Genomic DNA, 16,197 nt, shown 5'->3' with positions numbered 1-16,197 from the left:
TGGGTAACATTTTCTGTACATTGGTGAAAATGTCCATAATTGCATATTCAAGCTTTGAAAATATTTAGGTTATTAAATACTTGTTATGTAGGCAATTTCTTTAATAGTTATTCAGCAAAGAAAAGTTTGGAGACTTCTGAAAAGAATCAATTTTTCTTGACACTTTGTGGTGTACAGAGAGCAGGTGAGGTTTTTATTTAAAAACTTGAAGTAAACTTTATCAATTAAAAAGTATTTTGGAGATAGCTTATGTTTGCTGTTGGACATTTTGTTCAGATGATAATGTAATTTGGATAAAGTAGAATTTGCATCAATCAATGATTTTACTTTTTTTTTAAAAGACCAAATGTTTATCAAGTATTTAAAGTCATAAGGTTCTGTGCTTTCTGTATTCATTCAAATTAATGGAAATGCGTGTATATATCTTTGCTGTCCTTTTCACCATTCTAATTTTCCTTTAATTTTCTCCAGTATTAAGAATATAGTAAATGTATATACTCAACCAATCATCTATTCATTTATGAGCATGTTAAGAGTATATTGTAAAAGTTCATTATTGTGTGAGGTGTTTATTTTAGAATGAATCAGTTTGTTCCAGCCATTAATGTTACTGTTAATTGATTCCCAACCATGTTGTATTTTATATGAAAACATTATAAGAGAATCAAGCATAACTGGTCAGCTGGACCTCCTGTATTTATAGAATTTTCTCTGTCTGTTGTCTGCAATCAAAATACACCAGTATGATGTGATGACCATAATTTCTGGTTCACACCATGTATTATTTTAGCCTCGGGCACCATTACTCAGTACCTTCCAAACTAGTAGTCACAAATAAAACCCTTTTTGCTAGTTGACTCATAAAACATTACCCACTGATTTTCACTGGGGGACTTCTTATTATCCCTAAATCAGCATTATCAGAAACAAAGTCACAAAATCTAGCTGTGGTTTTTTAGGTACAGTTTGTCTCTCTACTTGAGACACTTAAACACCATTGAAAAGTGATTAAATAGGGATTTCAAAAATTCATTGCTGGTGAACTGAGTGAATAGAAAATCCCTAATCCTGAAATGCTGATTGTCATGCTTACTGTCAGCTCATTGGAGGCATAACCAATTCTCTTTTAGAAAGAGGTCTTCGCATTTTTTCAATTGCCTGAGGGGGAGTAATTGCTAAATGAAGAGAACAAGACCCAGAAGAATGAAAATTATGTTTGAGAATAATTTATCAAGAATTTTAAACTTACTGGATGCATTTATTTCAAATTATGCAAAAGGCCTTTGAGTCACCATCTCTTTGAGTTCAGATACTTCTCTTGTCTGACTCTAAATAAAGCAGTAAGAGAGAATTGTTCTTATAAAGGCTAGGAACATAGCACAGCTTCTTAAGGTTTTAGAAAGTGGAAGTTGAAAAAAAAAATGCAGTGGATTTAGGTTTCTTATATAGAGGCAAGCCCAAAGCAAAGTGCATAGACACATGTAGGAATTTACCTCAGGTAACAATGTAGAGATGAGTCTGTGTAGTTACCAGAACTTCCCAGTTAACTGCGGCTTATTCCTTTAGCACACGTAAGTCAGGTGTCTGAGCCAAGGGAGCCTGAGCAGGGCACAGACATGTCTTATTTTCTCTTCTAGTGATGTGCTCAAAGTCAAATGTCAGCTGGCTAGACACAAATATTTGGTTAAAAACCGGCCTCTTGAGTTACCCTTTGGCTCACACAAAAATGCAAACTTTTTTTTTTTAATTTTTTTTTTTTTAAGATTTTATTTATTTGAAAGAGAGAGAGACAGAGGCAGAGCATGAGTAGAGGGAGGAGGGAGAGGGAGAAGCAGATTCCATGCCCCCCACCACCACCGGCTGAGCAGCGAGCCTGAAGCGGGGCGCAATCCCAGGACCCTGAAATCATGACCTGAGCCAAAGGCAGATGCTTAACCGACTGAGCCACCCAGATGCCCCTAAAAATATGAATTTAATATTACCTTTAGTTGTTTCAATTAAGCAGAATAAATCAAGAGGGGGAAATTGAGCTACTTTGCAGATATTAATGCAGGTATAAATAAGTAATCATTAGAATGATAGATGCTAAAAATTAAAATTCACTAAAGAACTTCTCTTATTCATTCTTTATTCAACAAATTCAACATCAGTAATTTGTACAATTATTGATATAATGTGTTTCTAGCATTATTCTGGGGAAAACCAAAAGTAGAACATTTCAGTTCTGTGGGAGAGACTGGGGTATCTTTCATTCAAGGAAACATGATGATAAAGCCATGCACAGAGTACATGGGGACTACTGGCCAGCTCGGAGCATTTGATTTTCCCAGGAAGGATATTGCAGATCTGAATTATTACCTACTATGCTTATATAAATCAGGAAAAATTGGTGGTAGGAAGGAGCATAGTATGTTCATAAATAAATAGTTTTCCTTGAGACAAAAATGATAGAGAATGCATGAATTTTACAGTGTAAAAACTGTATGTGAGATTTCTTATCCCTTTCTCTTTTTCTTTGAAAGTTAGTATTTTACCTTACATGTTAATTTTGTGATTTTTTTTATGTAGAATAGTTTTAAATTCCTATTTCTTAAGTGTCCGTGATCTCAACTGTTACTTGCCAATAAGAGTGTTGCCCAGTAACACAGCTATTTCCCTTATTAGTATTCTAGTTTACTCCACATGTAAGTCATAGTTCCTTTCGTAGGGTTCTTCAATAAGCGGAGGAAGAGTGAAGAGTATGAAAAATCTGTCTTTATGCATCTGCATGCGGCTGTCACACACAGATCACATCTTGTTCCCCTCTAAGACAAAGCAGGGTGTGGGAATTGTAAACTACTTATGGATCTCAAGATTTTAACTCACATGTAAATAATTCATTTTTCTTCCTTTCTGTAAAAAGGATAATGTGCAAATAGGAAATGCCCTCAAGTGATTTCTCTCCACAAAAAAGCAGAAGAGTGTGTTTCAGAGACCTTGTAGGGCACTGTCAGGGAGCCCGGATTCTCGAGGAGTGGCATTTAACCATGTGGTTCATCTAATGACTCCTTGGCAGTGTTTGGAAGATCAAAAGCCTTTCAGATACTCTCAGGGGAAGAGTTGTTGGTCCCGGGTGGCCATGCTGCCATGGAATGAGTTCTCATAGAAGGAGTTGAGGTTATTTTCCTTAGACCCAAGTAAATACAGACATAATTGCACTTAGATCAATCAACTAAAAGCTGAGGGTATCTTTATGGTCCCCCTATTCTGGGAATTTAGATTCTTGTTGAAGCTATTATATGCACTCTCAGAAACTTGCGTTTGGCCCATGGATGGTTGGATAGTCACCTTAGGAAATGCCCTCAAGTGATTTTATATGAGGATCAGAGAAAGAATTTTACCATAGGATATATACATTTGGTTTCAGTATTTCAGTAACAAGTCTTAATAGGGATTCTCTCCCTGTTTTTGTTTTTGTTTTTGTTTTTAAGATTTTATTTATTTATTTGACAGAGACACAGCGAGAAAGGGAACACAAGCAGGGGGAGTGGGAGAGGGAGAAGCAGGCTTCCCACTGAGCAGGGAGCCCGATGCGAGGCTCGATCCCAGGACCCCGGGATCATGACCCTGAGCAGAAGGCAGACGCTTAACGACTGAGCCACCCAGGCGCCCCTCTTTCTCTGTTTTTTATTAGAGTGAGTTGTAGAGGCTCTTTGTCACTAAAGGATAAGCACCAAATAAAGATTTAAATATTTCCATTTTTAATATCACGTATGGAGACATCTTGTCATAATGGCAAGAGCCCTGAGTTCAGATAATGGCTCTGCTAGGTCTATCTTGGTGAGCTTGCTAAGCTGCTTAAGCTTGTTGAACCTGGCTTTTTCTCTGAAGAAAATGAGTGAGGATGATCCTCCCTTTCTGCAGAGTTCCTGTGAGAAAATGGGAGTAAGAACATGAAGTCCAATCTCTGGTGTAGAATAGATGTTTAATAATTGTTGGTGTTTGCTCTCTACATGTTTAGTTTTCTCTCTGTTAGAAGAGTTCACACTATTTTCCAAGCACATTAAATGGTTTTATATAAGTATAATTTAACACTTTTGAAAAATGAGGATATCTGTTCAATAAAACAATAGTAAAATATTTTGAAATAAACCCCATTCTTTATAATTAGTAAGTCCTGTAAAAATCTAGGGATGGTTGGAAGCTAGAGCTCTTTTTGTGATGATTATTGCAAGCTTCCATGAAATAACTTCTGACACCGTAACATAAAACCCATACAGCTGCTCTTATAAATATGTTTATTTTTCAAAGGGCAACACATGTATTAAATTAGGACTGGTAAGCAGAATTTAATTGGCTTTATATTGTAGTTCATTAGAATTATATTTGCTATTGATGTATTATAAATTTTTATTGATTATATTCTAGTTGATGTTTAGTCATAGGAGATACCAAATTCATCTCTTGACTACATGGTTAAATAGATAATTTTTAGGTCACTATGAAGAAACTTCATTAAAAAAGTCATGAAATTTGTATGTGGCATTTCTATGTACTACATGTTCTCTTTCTTTTATGGGCACAGAATGGTACATCTCTGTGGTTTCAGATTTCACACTCGAGGCTCATGAGTTTCAGTCTAGAGGGGCATTTATATCCTGGGCTGTACAGGGAAGCTATCTCAGAGCCTCTCTGATAAGTAGACCATCAGATTATTTTGGCTTGTTACTGTTGGAAACCTCTATAGTCTTTGAAAGAAATAAGTTTAATAGTCTCTACACACATAGAAAATTGATGAGAAGTTATATTTAATGCAGTTTGGAAATCTCCAAGTTGTATAATCATCTAATAAGATTTGGTGTCATGGGTTATCGGGCTTATTAGCCAGGAGTGCAAATCAAGTTCTTGCTGTTATGATCAAGAGTCCACCTCGACTTTGTTTTCCAGGGCCCACCAGGGGACCAGGCTGCTCTCTTTGCTGCACAGGCTCGGCCCTCCCCTCAGCTCCCCCAGTATCCAGGGCTGCAGCAAGCACAGGTATCTGCATTTGCTTTGTAGATGTTGCTGGGATTTTTACTGTTCTTTATTTGAAGTGGGAAACCAAGTAAATAGGATATCAGCTCTTTATGGGGTCTAGAACATAGTACTTCTGCTTATAGATTATAATTGACATCTCAAAAAAAGCATTACCAGTGATCAACAAGCCTTAGGATTGACTGATTTTTTTAAAGAGCATAAAATATTTCAGAAAGTTCTGGAGTTAAAAATATAAATAACCTCTCTACTTATAATGAGTAGATGTTGAAATGCTTCACAGTCCCAGAGTGCTTATTGTATGTTATAATGAATAACGATGTAATTCGTGATTGAATTTATCATATTAAAAGATAGGTTTGCAGAGGAATCATGGTAGAATAAGAAGGTAATTGACCTTGGAATCAGACCATGGTGCAATTCCTGGCAACTTACCAGCTGTGTAATATTGTGCAAGTTATTCTGTGTCTTGGTTTCCTTCAAAATAGAGATGAGCATGTGAGGATTTAAGACAACCTGTGGAACCAGCATAGCACCAGATCCATGGTAGCCACTCAACAAATGATAGACTTGCCTCAGTATAAGGCATCTCCTGGGCTATTTTTCCTAGTAATTTTGTGGTTTCTGCATCTCTATACTTTTACTCTGTCCCCCTCACAATTAGGAGCCCGGGGATGTTGGCAAGACTGCCAGTGGGGCTAACAGTTCACACTGTGTCCACAGCTAAAAGGCAGTCTGAGGTTGGTTCTCACGGGCACTGAGCCCCACAGCTGGATGCATGCATGCTGCTCGCTGGAAGTGTATTATGCATTACTCTGTCTTCCAAGTCAGAGCCATTAGACTACCTTAGAGTGTGGTTCTTTGAGGACTGAAGAGCAGGCCTCTTCTATTTCAATCAGCATTCCATTCTATAACTTGCAGATAGTCACCCAACAGAACCTCAGGTTTTTCATTTACATTAGGTGTCAAGATTTAGGGGAACAGGCACTCATATACTAATATTGAATAGAAAAATTAAATATTCAGAGTATTGGTAGAGTGCTGAAAAGGGCTATAGTCCAACCAGGACTAGAGGATATCAAATAGTCTCCAAATACACCCTTACTGTGGGGTTAAGGCATTGTTTTTTTTTTGGTTTTTGTTTTTTGGTAACTGGTTAATTACTACAGGCAAATTCATCAGATCCAAGGTGTAGGTCTAGTTATATATCAGGAAAGTGTACTCCAGCATTTTAATTTACATTGGAAATAGGTAGCTTTTCTTTCTAATTTTGGAAATGAAATTAATGGTGCTTGGGATCTGTTGAACATTGATGTCATCTGTGCACTTAAGGTATGGATGCTTGCCTGATTATTTCTATACAGAAACATGTCTTTCCTTCCCTCAAAGTAAGCAACTGATTCTAAAACTGATCTTTTAACCAAATGAGGATTCATGTTTTGTTTTTTAAGATTTATTTATTTATCAGAGAGAGAGAGAGAGAGAGCTTGAGTGGGAGGGGCAGAAGGAGAAGGAGAGAGAATCCCAGGCAGACTCCATGATGAGCGGGAAGCCCGATGCAGGGCTCAGTCTCATGACCCTGAGATCATGACCTGAGCCGAAACCAAGAGTCGGACACTCAACCGACTGCGCCACCCAGGCGCCCCTCGATTTTTTTTTTTAATTGAAATTTCTGATGAATCATGATCCAACCAGTTCATTCTGTAGCTTTCTCGCCACCCTCTTACCTCCAGAGTTGTCCTCCTCATATGTTGAGTTATAAGAACCTTTGAGAACAGTGACTTTCAGGGAACTCCTCCCAGGTTTGTTTTTGCCCCATATAGCTTAGTGATAGCAGAGTTGGTGGTAAATTAAAACACTGACTTCTTGTGCCCACCTGCAGACCATGCCCCAGGGCTATACGATGTACGGAACACAGATGCCTCTGCAGCAGACTCCACAGCAGCAGGCTGGCGGCGTGGTCCTGTCTCCCAACTATAACTCCAGAACTTATCCGGCCGCACATTCCAACCCGGCGCTAATGGAGAGACTCAGACAGATGCAGCAGCCGCCCAGTGGCTATGTTCAGCAGCAGGCATCACCATACCTGCAGTCCTTGACTGGCTCTCAGAGGTGATACATGTGGAAATAATGATTACAGTAGTAGACACTCGAATTCCTGACTTTGTTATACATTGTCTAGGGCATGGTGCTTTATAATTGTTTTTATGAGCTTGCATACTTGCATATAATTTGCATTCTGTCATCTCATTTTTAGTAGCATCCAGATAGAGGATTATTTCATTCAAGGCCCGTGTAAACTCACATCTGCCATAGTATGGGTGTAATGTTTTAGATGATGCCAGTATGTTAGCTGCAGTGTTTTCAGCTCTTTTAAAAAGATTTTCAGCTAAAAATATCTTAAAATGAAAAAAGTGCTGATTATTGTTAGCAGGACCTTACTAGAATATATTGGTTGGAGCCATAAAGTCTGTGATCGATTAATGCTCATTGTGCATGGTGCCCATAAGAGTTTTGTTATATTTTAGTTTCCACCTTTTCTGCTTCAGGTGTGGTTGGCACAGAGGATCATGAAAGATTCTTTCTCAGTTCTTGCTATAATTGAATCCCATAGACATAGTGCATGGTCACCACCAGCCATGTGTGGCTATTTAAATTAAGACTAAAGTTAAATTAAAAGTTTAGTTTCTCAAGTCACACTAGTCACATTTTAAGTGTTCGATAGCCACATGCAGCCGAGCAGAGCCAACTTTGAAGGTGTGGGACCTGTGCAGTCACACAGTGCACTGTGTTTAGAAGGATCCCACGCTTAGTGTAATGGTCTACTGTCACCATCTTGAAAATCCTACTAGTTTTTGATCAAGGAGCCTTGTGTTTTTGTTTCACACTGAGACCCAGAAATTATGTCACTGGTCCTGGAGACCAGTAGCTATCTTATTGGACAGCACAACTGTAGAACATTTTAGGCATCGTGGAAACTTCTGTTGGATAGCATTGGTCTAGAAGAATTAAGTTTCATGCAAAATTTTACATTATAGTAGACAGCAGCTTAGCTTCCATGTGTTACAATCAGTTACTGTACGTCAACACGAAGTTGTTACAGCTTGGAAAGTTGGCACGGTTGATGGTAACACATTTGGGAAAATAAATAAGATCGGAAAAACATGCATTGTATTTATTACTATTCTAATAAGTGGCAGCAAAGCATATTGCCTATGAACTTGAACTTCAGAGCTCAACAGTTGTGGGTTTCAATCCCACCTGTGCTCTTTACTGACTAACTTTGGGAAGTTACTTCTCTAGCTCTCTGTTGCCTCATTTTTAAAATAGGGATAACAAAATGCAAATCAAAACCACTTGAGGTATCACTTCTCATCAGTCAGAATGGCTAGGATCAAAAAGACAAGAAATAACAGGTGTTGGCAAGGATGTGGAGAAAAAGGGAATGCTTGTGGCCTGATGGTGGTGATGTGAATTGGTGTAGCTGCTATGGAAAACACTATGGAGGTTCCTCAAAGAGTAAAAAATAGAATTGCCATATGATCCAATAATTCCACAGCTGGGTATTTACCCAAAGAATACAAAAACACTAATTTAAAGGAATCCATGCACACCTATGTTTATTGCAGCATTATTTACAATAGCCAAGCTATGGAGGCAGCCCAGGCGCCCATCAATAGATGAATGGATAAAGAAGATGTCATGTATATATAGAACAGACTATTACTCAGCCATAAAAAGGATAAGTTTTCGCCACTGAAATAAGTCAGTCAGAGAAAGACAGATACTATAAGATTTCACTGATATGTAGAATCTAAGAAACAAAACAGTGAATAAACAAACAAAAAATAGAAACAGACCAGTGTACATACAGAGAACGAACTGGTGGTTTCCAGAGGGAAAAGGGCAGAGAGATGGGCAAAATAAGTGAAGGGGATTACGAGGTACAGATTTTTAGTTATAAAATAAATAAGTTATGGGAATGAAAAGTACAGCATAGGGAATATAGTCAATACTATTGTAATAACTTTGTATGGTGACAAGTGATAACTACACTTATCATGGTGAGCATTTCATAATGTATAGAATTGTTGAATCTTACCCACTCACTGTTTAACTGCAAGCCATGCAATTTGAATGCAAAATTTCTTATATGTGTTTGAAAATAAAACAAAACCAAAATTGAGGTGTTCCTCATTTCCAAATCACTGTCCCAAATACAAGTGTCAACTATCTTTCAATTAAAAGTTTTAAATAAATGGGGATAATAAAACTGCTGACCTCAAAGGGTTGCTGTGGGGAGTAATGAAATAATACATTTCAGACTCTTATTACCGCTGTGCCGTCTCCAGAGTAAATGCTCAAATAATGTCACTTATTATTAAAAACAATTAAAATATTTTTAAGAAGTAATTTAAACACGATTGCAATTTTATCTTAAGTAGTGAGCATGCTTGCTGTCCTTTGTCCAGTGACTCCATCTCTCCGTGGAAATCTAGATTATCTTAGTCACTGGTCTCTATCGCATGTGAATTGTACAGTTGAATACTGAACACAGTTGTTTCTTTGTGAACGTGCGTAATGTGCCACTGGCACTGATTGAAAATATGACAGTTTGCCTGGGTGTGAAACCAAGTTGTATTTTTTTTACCAGACTGAATCATCAGTCCCTTCAGCAGAGCCCTTTGGTAGGTGGAGGAATCGATGCGGTGCTGACTTCCACACATCCAAGCCTTCCTTCGGTGCCCCTGCCTCAGGACCCGATGAGACCCAGGCAGCCACAGGTTCGACAGCAGCAGAGGCTCCTCCAGGTCTGTGGCTGGGGGTGAGGGCAATGCATGAGGGGTTCTCAGCAGTCCTGTGAAATAAGAGGCACTCTAAAGAGCCTTTAATTACCAAGTTCCAAGGAACCCCGTGTAGTTGAGCCTAGGAGCTCAACTGGTGTAATTTAGTTCCAACTTGGCCAGGGTCTTCCTTTCTCTGTGCTTTTGCCAGGTTATGGGCAGGAGGGTGCATTTTGCAGAATGGCCTTCCCCTTTCATAGAGGTTCAGGAGAGGGTAAGTGGCTGCCTATATCTTCATAGTGTGAGCGTCAGCTCACCCACTCGCTGTTTAACTACAGGCCATGCAATTTGAATGCAGAATTTCTTCTGTGTGTTTGAAAACAAACAAAACCAAAATTGAGCTGTCCACAGCTTTCATCAGATTCCCAGAGGGGTCTGTCTGTAATCCAAAAAATTATCTCTGACGCTTCTGTTCTGATTTAAGCTCTGGAGTTGGAGTGACGTAGGTGGGATATTTCATATTGTCTCTGGTAAAATCCAGAGAGCTATCCTTCATTTATTTGATGTAAATATTTAAGTACCTTAGATAAAGCGTTCCTCCTCTTGACACATTCTTGCTTCTAACTTACTCATTTAGGAAATATAGGCTATTTATGTTTACCTGTTCCATTTATCTTCATTCTTAACAAGTTTGTCCTTTGTTACTAGATTGGATATTGTCTGATGAGTCTGCACAGTGGACTCTATCAGTAATTCACCTTGAGATGCACTCTCATTTTATGTGTTACTAAGAAAGAAATAAAACACCACCAAAAATGGGGAGTCTAGTAGAACCGGGGTAACCAAAGCTATACTCTTGGAATGAGTTCAGTAAAACTGTCATGCAGAAAGGAACAGTAAAGTAACATGCATATCTCAACCTTGACCCTGGTTGGAGGGAAGAAAAAATGCCTCCCCTGAGAATTTGAACCACAACTTCAAGTGTGTTTGAAGTCTGAATTCAGTGTGATCCAAAAAATTTTAGTTGACAGTACCCCCAGGTGATAGGCAGAAGCCAACACAAATCCTCCAGAAAAATGGGTTTTACAATTATAAAATGTCATTAGTTGTAAGATGCTATTAGGTTGCAACTCAATTTGTAGTAAGAGTTCAGTAAGAAAATATAAGTAAAGCACTCATTTGGTAATATTATTAAGAATAGCTGTAGTGATATTTTCATAAATAATTTTGTCTCAGGTTCTGAAGATATGTTTCAGAACTTAATAGAACTGATATTTATATTTCCCTCTGTTTTAAATTTCTCATTTCCTAATCACGAAGGAAAGTTATTACATTATTTATTTACTACTTCCTGTCTTACATTGCTTTTCAAGGCTGCAAATTTTGAAAGTGTTTTTTTATTGGTTAATATGTACTTTTTTATCCCAAGTAGCCTAATATGCCCCTCTGGTAATTTTTTCATCACTACAAATTCCCTGGAGATAAAGAAAAGGGATTTGCTTCTGCCTCAGGATTATACTTACTCTTTTCTTGGTGACTGACTACTTCCATAAAGGAACAAATTGGTAATTATGAGGTTGGTTGGATTTTTCTTGGAAGAATTCACAGAAAGCCAAATGGAGAATTGGCTTTATATTGCAATCATTATGGTTCTGGTCCCACTTGCATTGTCTCAGTTGGGAGTGACCCTGCCCAGACCTCCTGCTAGGATTCCATATCCATGAGTGTTGGCACTTAGTGGGAAATACCATCTGGTAATAGCTATTTATTACCCTGCCCTAAAGAAGACAAATAATTTGGGGGATAGTATGCAAACCAAGTTGGAAATGCAAAGGATGAAAAGAAGTCCAGCACTGTCATCATCAAGATGAAGTGCCTGGGTGGAGGACACATTGAAGCTCACCGAGACAAACCACCTATTAATATTTTCCTCTCCTCTGTGTCCCACATGGTGGATGAGTAATGTGTGTTTCTTCTGTGACTTGGAAGTGTTTTCTAAGGGCTCTTTATTTACACCAACTCGATCACTGACATAATTTGTTTTTATGCTGGTATTTTTTGCCAGAACTTCCCACATATACATCTTCCTTTTAAAAAAATACTCTAATCTTCAAGAATTACTCCTCTTCTTTTTCCTGTTTTTCTCCCTTTAAGAAGTCTACGTTTTTCTTTAAAAAAAAAATTAATCTTCACAAGTTCCTCCAGACGTCATAGGGACTAAAACGGTAATTACTTAGTCCTTTTCCAACCCACTGGTATAAGATAGGATAAAGTATGTGCAAGAGCAGGTAACATGAAAGGTGTTAAAACAGTAAGTATAAAGGATGTCCCTGGACAGCAGAGGGCAGTATAGACAGTGATGACAGAAGGAAGAGCTCCCTGGGGTTGTGGTAGTCCCAAGAAGCCTACAAAGAGAACAGATTTAGGTCTTGCCCTTAAAAGATGAATGTTTGTCAAGACAATGATGCAGGAGCTAGGTGTATATCATTTTCACTGCAACAGCGTAATTAGATAAAAGGTATATAGGGGGAGGGGATTGGAATATATTACCCTCTCTAAGTGTCTAATCCTTTTTCTTTCCAGATGCAGCAACCCCCCCAGCCCCAGCAGCCCCCACAGCCCCAGAGTCAGACCCTTGGTCTCCAAGCGATGCAGCCCCAACAGCCTTTGGTAAGGAACCTGGTGTTTTGGAACCAGATATGTGGGGTTCTTCTTTAAAGGCAGGTTGCATTTTTTCATCCCATAAGATTGTTAAGAATTAAAATAGCTTAAATGTACACTTGCAAATTTTCCCTAGAGCTTTTATCAGAGTAGTATATTTGTTTTCACAGAAAGGTATAAATAAATATTGGGGTTCAGTAAGTTATACCATTTTCCTCTTCAAATTTTTTCAGACTTTTCCACGGACTAAAATATTTATATTGAGACACTAATTTTTTTTAAACAATGTTAAAATGATAATTTACCATATCTATTTGAGTTTTTACTATACTTTCAAAAGAGCATGAGTGTGCTTTCTAAAATATCTTTACTGATATAAAAGAAACTCTGATTTTAGCCAGTTATTTTCTGTAAGAATTTTCATATAATTTGTAATCGTGTCATTAACTTCTTTAGCTTTGTAAGTCAGATTTTGAAAATGTTAAGTGCATAGCATCAGTGTTTTCTGAACCGCAATAATTTACATCCTTTACTTTTCCAAGTGCCATATCCCTGCTTTATTATTTACGTAAGTATTTTTCTTTAAATTGCCTCTTTTTCTATTTACTGAAGTAAGTATATTCTAAAAAGAATTTTTATTACTGCCATCAGTGGTCACATCACCTGCTACGTATTAGAAATATCTGTAAAAATAAATACTTACACTGAAGGTAACTGAACGACATGAGTTGTGTGCATGAATACTACCTAACATGAGCTGGCTTACTGCACTTTGGGAAACCCTGGTGTAGACTATCTTCAGGACCGGAGTAGAAAGATGGATGGTTTCACAACCTTTGCAGTAAAGAAAGAACAGCAGAGCCAGTGCTGTGGTATATCAGGAGAGATCAGATCAGTAGAGCTAGGTGATAAAGGACAGGTCATGCCCAAATAGACTGATAATGGAGCATCAGCAAATGAAATAGGGTATCTCGGTGCGGAGGTTTGTAAAATGCACCGAGATATCCTTTTACAAGCCTCTGCTTGTAAAACGGGTTGGTCCCCGTTATTACGGAAATTCTTCTTTATTATGAATCTAGTTTTTCTAGCTCCAGTTCTTTTTTTTTTTGTATCTGTGACATTTATTGTAAACCATCTTAAAAATCCTTTCTCAGGTAGAGGCCGTATATAAACGTTCACATACAGCCTGCACTCTTCACCCTCAGGGGTGTATCAGCAGGGATTGACTGACTTACAAGTGTTGTGTCAGGGACTCCTTGGCATGGGATACTCCTACTTCACCCTAGCATCTCACCCAAGAACAAGATATAACTGTTTATTTTGAAGTAATTTCAAACTAACAGAAGAATTAATAATACAATTACCATAAATCCTCTTCCCAGATTTACTAATAACATTTTGTCACATTTGCTTTATTATTCTTTCTACACACACACACACACACACACACACACGCACGCACGCACTCTTTTCCCCCCGATCTGTACATATCAGTAAGTTGCAGACTCCTGCCTCTTTTATCAGTACTATTTTAGTTGATTTATAATGTAGCATATAAGAAGTACATAAAATATTAAATGCATTACATTTTTTTCTTCTTAGAGAATCGTGCTATATAGACACAGATGGATATTGATATCAAGTGCCTGAAATGTAGTAGTTCTTTTGAGTAGGGTAAAAAAAAATAAACATTTGATTATATCACAAGTTAAACTTACAGGGCTGGGGTGGAAATTGTCTTTTAAACTTCTTAATTATAATTCTTAATTATAAACTTCTTAATGATAATTTGAAGCAGAGGATCAGCTTTTGCAGAGTTGAGAAGAGACTCTAGCCCCAGTTCCACTAGAATGAAAGCATATCTAATATAAGGGAATTTAATATCTTTCTATTCATCTAAAAGTTTCATGAATATTTATTTATTATGTGTAAAGACTATATATCAAATTTATTCATTTTTGACCTCTAAGACAGTTTTGAAGTTTTTAATGTCATCGGTTGTATTTTACTCACTAACTTAAAATACATCCTCGGGATTGAGCAGGTTAGTCAAAACATGGCCCATGATTTTTTCCTACTGTGTTCATAGTAAAGTAATTTCAGAGAAACAAAAAACTTCATTACAACAGTCTTAATGGATAATAAAATCCACAGTGGGCTTTTTCCAGCCCCTTTTTTTCCCTTTTGAGCTGAAGCGTTTTTTTAAAAGCTATTTTGGAAGCATAATTCTTATTTTTATATTTAGAACACTATTGTAATCTAGACAGCAATTATTTTTACAAAGGCAGAAATATTGTGTATGTCATAGTCTTAGGATAGGCTAAGAAATTTGAAATATCACCTGGACAGATTTCAGAATTAGAAGTTAAAGGGATCAGTGATCTTGGAGTTTTACGTTATGTAATTAGTTCTTTTTTCAGCATACTTTTATTCAGCATATACTTTTAAGTTTATTAACATAGGCTACATGTTTGTAATTTTATATAGCTATAAAGTCAGTCAGCTGTATTCCTCTGCTCTTACTTGCCTAACACCACCCCACCTATTGCTGCTGAACATTGGTATTGTTTCCAGTTTCACAAATAATACTGCTAGGGATATTTTGATATATATTCTATTTCTCTCCCTTTTTTTTTTTTTTTTTGTTTTCTTACAATAAAAGAAAATAGAAGCATAAGAATAATGTTATCTCTAAATGTGTGTCTTCAGAACAGTAGCAGGAAGCCTTGCAATACTAAGAAGAAAATTGTATTTCTTATAATTTCTTAAAATGTGATATTGTTTCTTTGCTGGGAACTGAGCAGTAAGCTGGCTGTGGAGGAGAAGTCTGCTCTGACTCATTTGGAGTTCTGATTCATGCAGTCTCAGGGGAGAAGTGGTCTTGGTCACACAGCCACCACCCTCCCTGTGACTTGCCCTGCGGCTACCGGGTGACATCCAGCAGTCAGTTCAGCTAGTGCTTATTTGTTCTGTACAGTAGGGGCTGGCACTGGACCAGAGGTTATGAGCACACTAATGGAGCGCCCAGCGTGCTCCCTGCCCCCAGACAGCTCAGAATCCCAGGAAACCACTGAACAGCTCGGCATGTGGGAAGCAGGGGAAGTACTAGGAAGCTAGGGCTCCGGTAACACAGCACCACAAACTGGGGGCTTCGCCAACAGAAACGTGTTATCTCACAGTTCTGGAGGCTGGGAGTCCAAGCTCAAGGTGTCGGCAGAGTTGGTTCCTTCCAGGGGCCACGAGGGAGAAATCTGCTCCAAGCCACTCCCTGTAGCTTCCTAGGGTGTGCTGGTGAGTTTTGCCTTTCCTTGGCTCATGGAAACAAACATGATCTCTACCTTCATCCTCTCATGATATTCTCACTGTTACGTGTGTTTGTGTCCAACTTTCCCTTCTTTATAAGGACACCCATCACATTGGATCAGGTCTGATGCTAATAATCTCATTTTAACTTGATCACCTCTGTAAAGACCCTCTCTCCAAATAAGGTCACATTCTGAGGTACTGGGGTTGGGATGCCAGCAAAGCTTTTCGGGACAACATAATTCAACCTGGAACAGAGGTCAGGAAGGGTATGAGAAGCTCAGGAAGACTTGTGGGAGGAGGTTGAATGCGGCGGACCCGGAAAGGCCTTGGGATTTGTTGAGTGCTCTTTGCCCCCTCCTTGACAGCAACAGCGGGTCCATGTGGCACAATGATTATTAACAGCCACATGGGCAGGTTGGTCCCTGCTGTAAAA

The 16,197-nt window shown here is 38.2% G+C and overlaps 1 protein-coding gene across 6 annotated transcripts in view; it reads left to right on the top strand.

Moving 5' to 3' along the window:
- Window positions 1–16,197, top strand: part of MED12L (mediator complex subunit 12L) — a 319,084-nt gene that overhangs the window by 291,503 nt on the left and 11,384 nt on the right. For all 6 annotated transcript variants that reach the window (XM_032408437.1, XM_032408435.1, XM_032408434.1 and 3 more), the window contains 4 exons: window positions 4,927–5,016; window positions 6,896–7,125; window positions 9,668–9,824; window positions 12,381–12,467. In XM_032408437.1, coding sequence (XP_032264328.1) covers window positions 4,927–5,016; window positions 6,896–7,125; window positions 9,668–9,824; window positions 12,381–12,467 — 564 coding nt within the window. The remainder of the gene's footprint in view (window positions 1–4,926; window positions 5,017–6,895; window positions 7,126–9,667; window positions 9,825–12,380; window positions 12,468–16,197) is intronic.

Source organism: Phoca vitulina, unplaced genomic scaffold (genome assembly GCF_004348235.1).
Source record: "Phoca vitulina isolate PV1807 unplaced genomic scaffold, GSC_HSeal_1.0 scaffold10, whole genome shotgun sequence".
In the NCBI taxonomy this organism is placed as follows: Eukaryota; Metazoa; Chordata; class Mammalia; order Carnivora; family Phocidae; genus Phoca; species Phoca vitulina.
The sequence above is the reverse complement of the archived record's forward strand: the minus strand, read 5'-3'. Positions and strand labels throughout refer to the sequence as shown.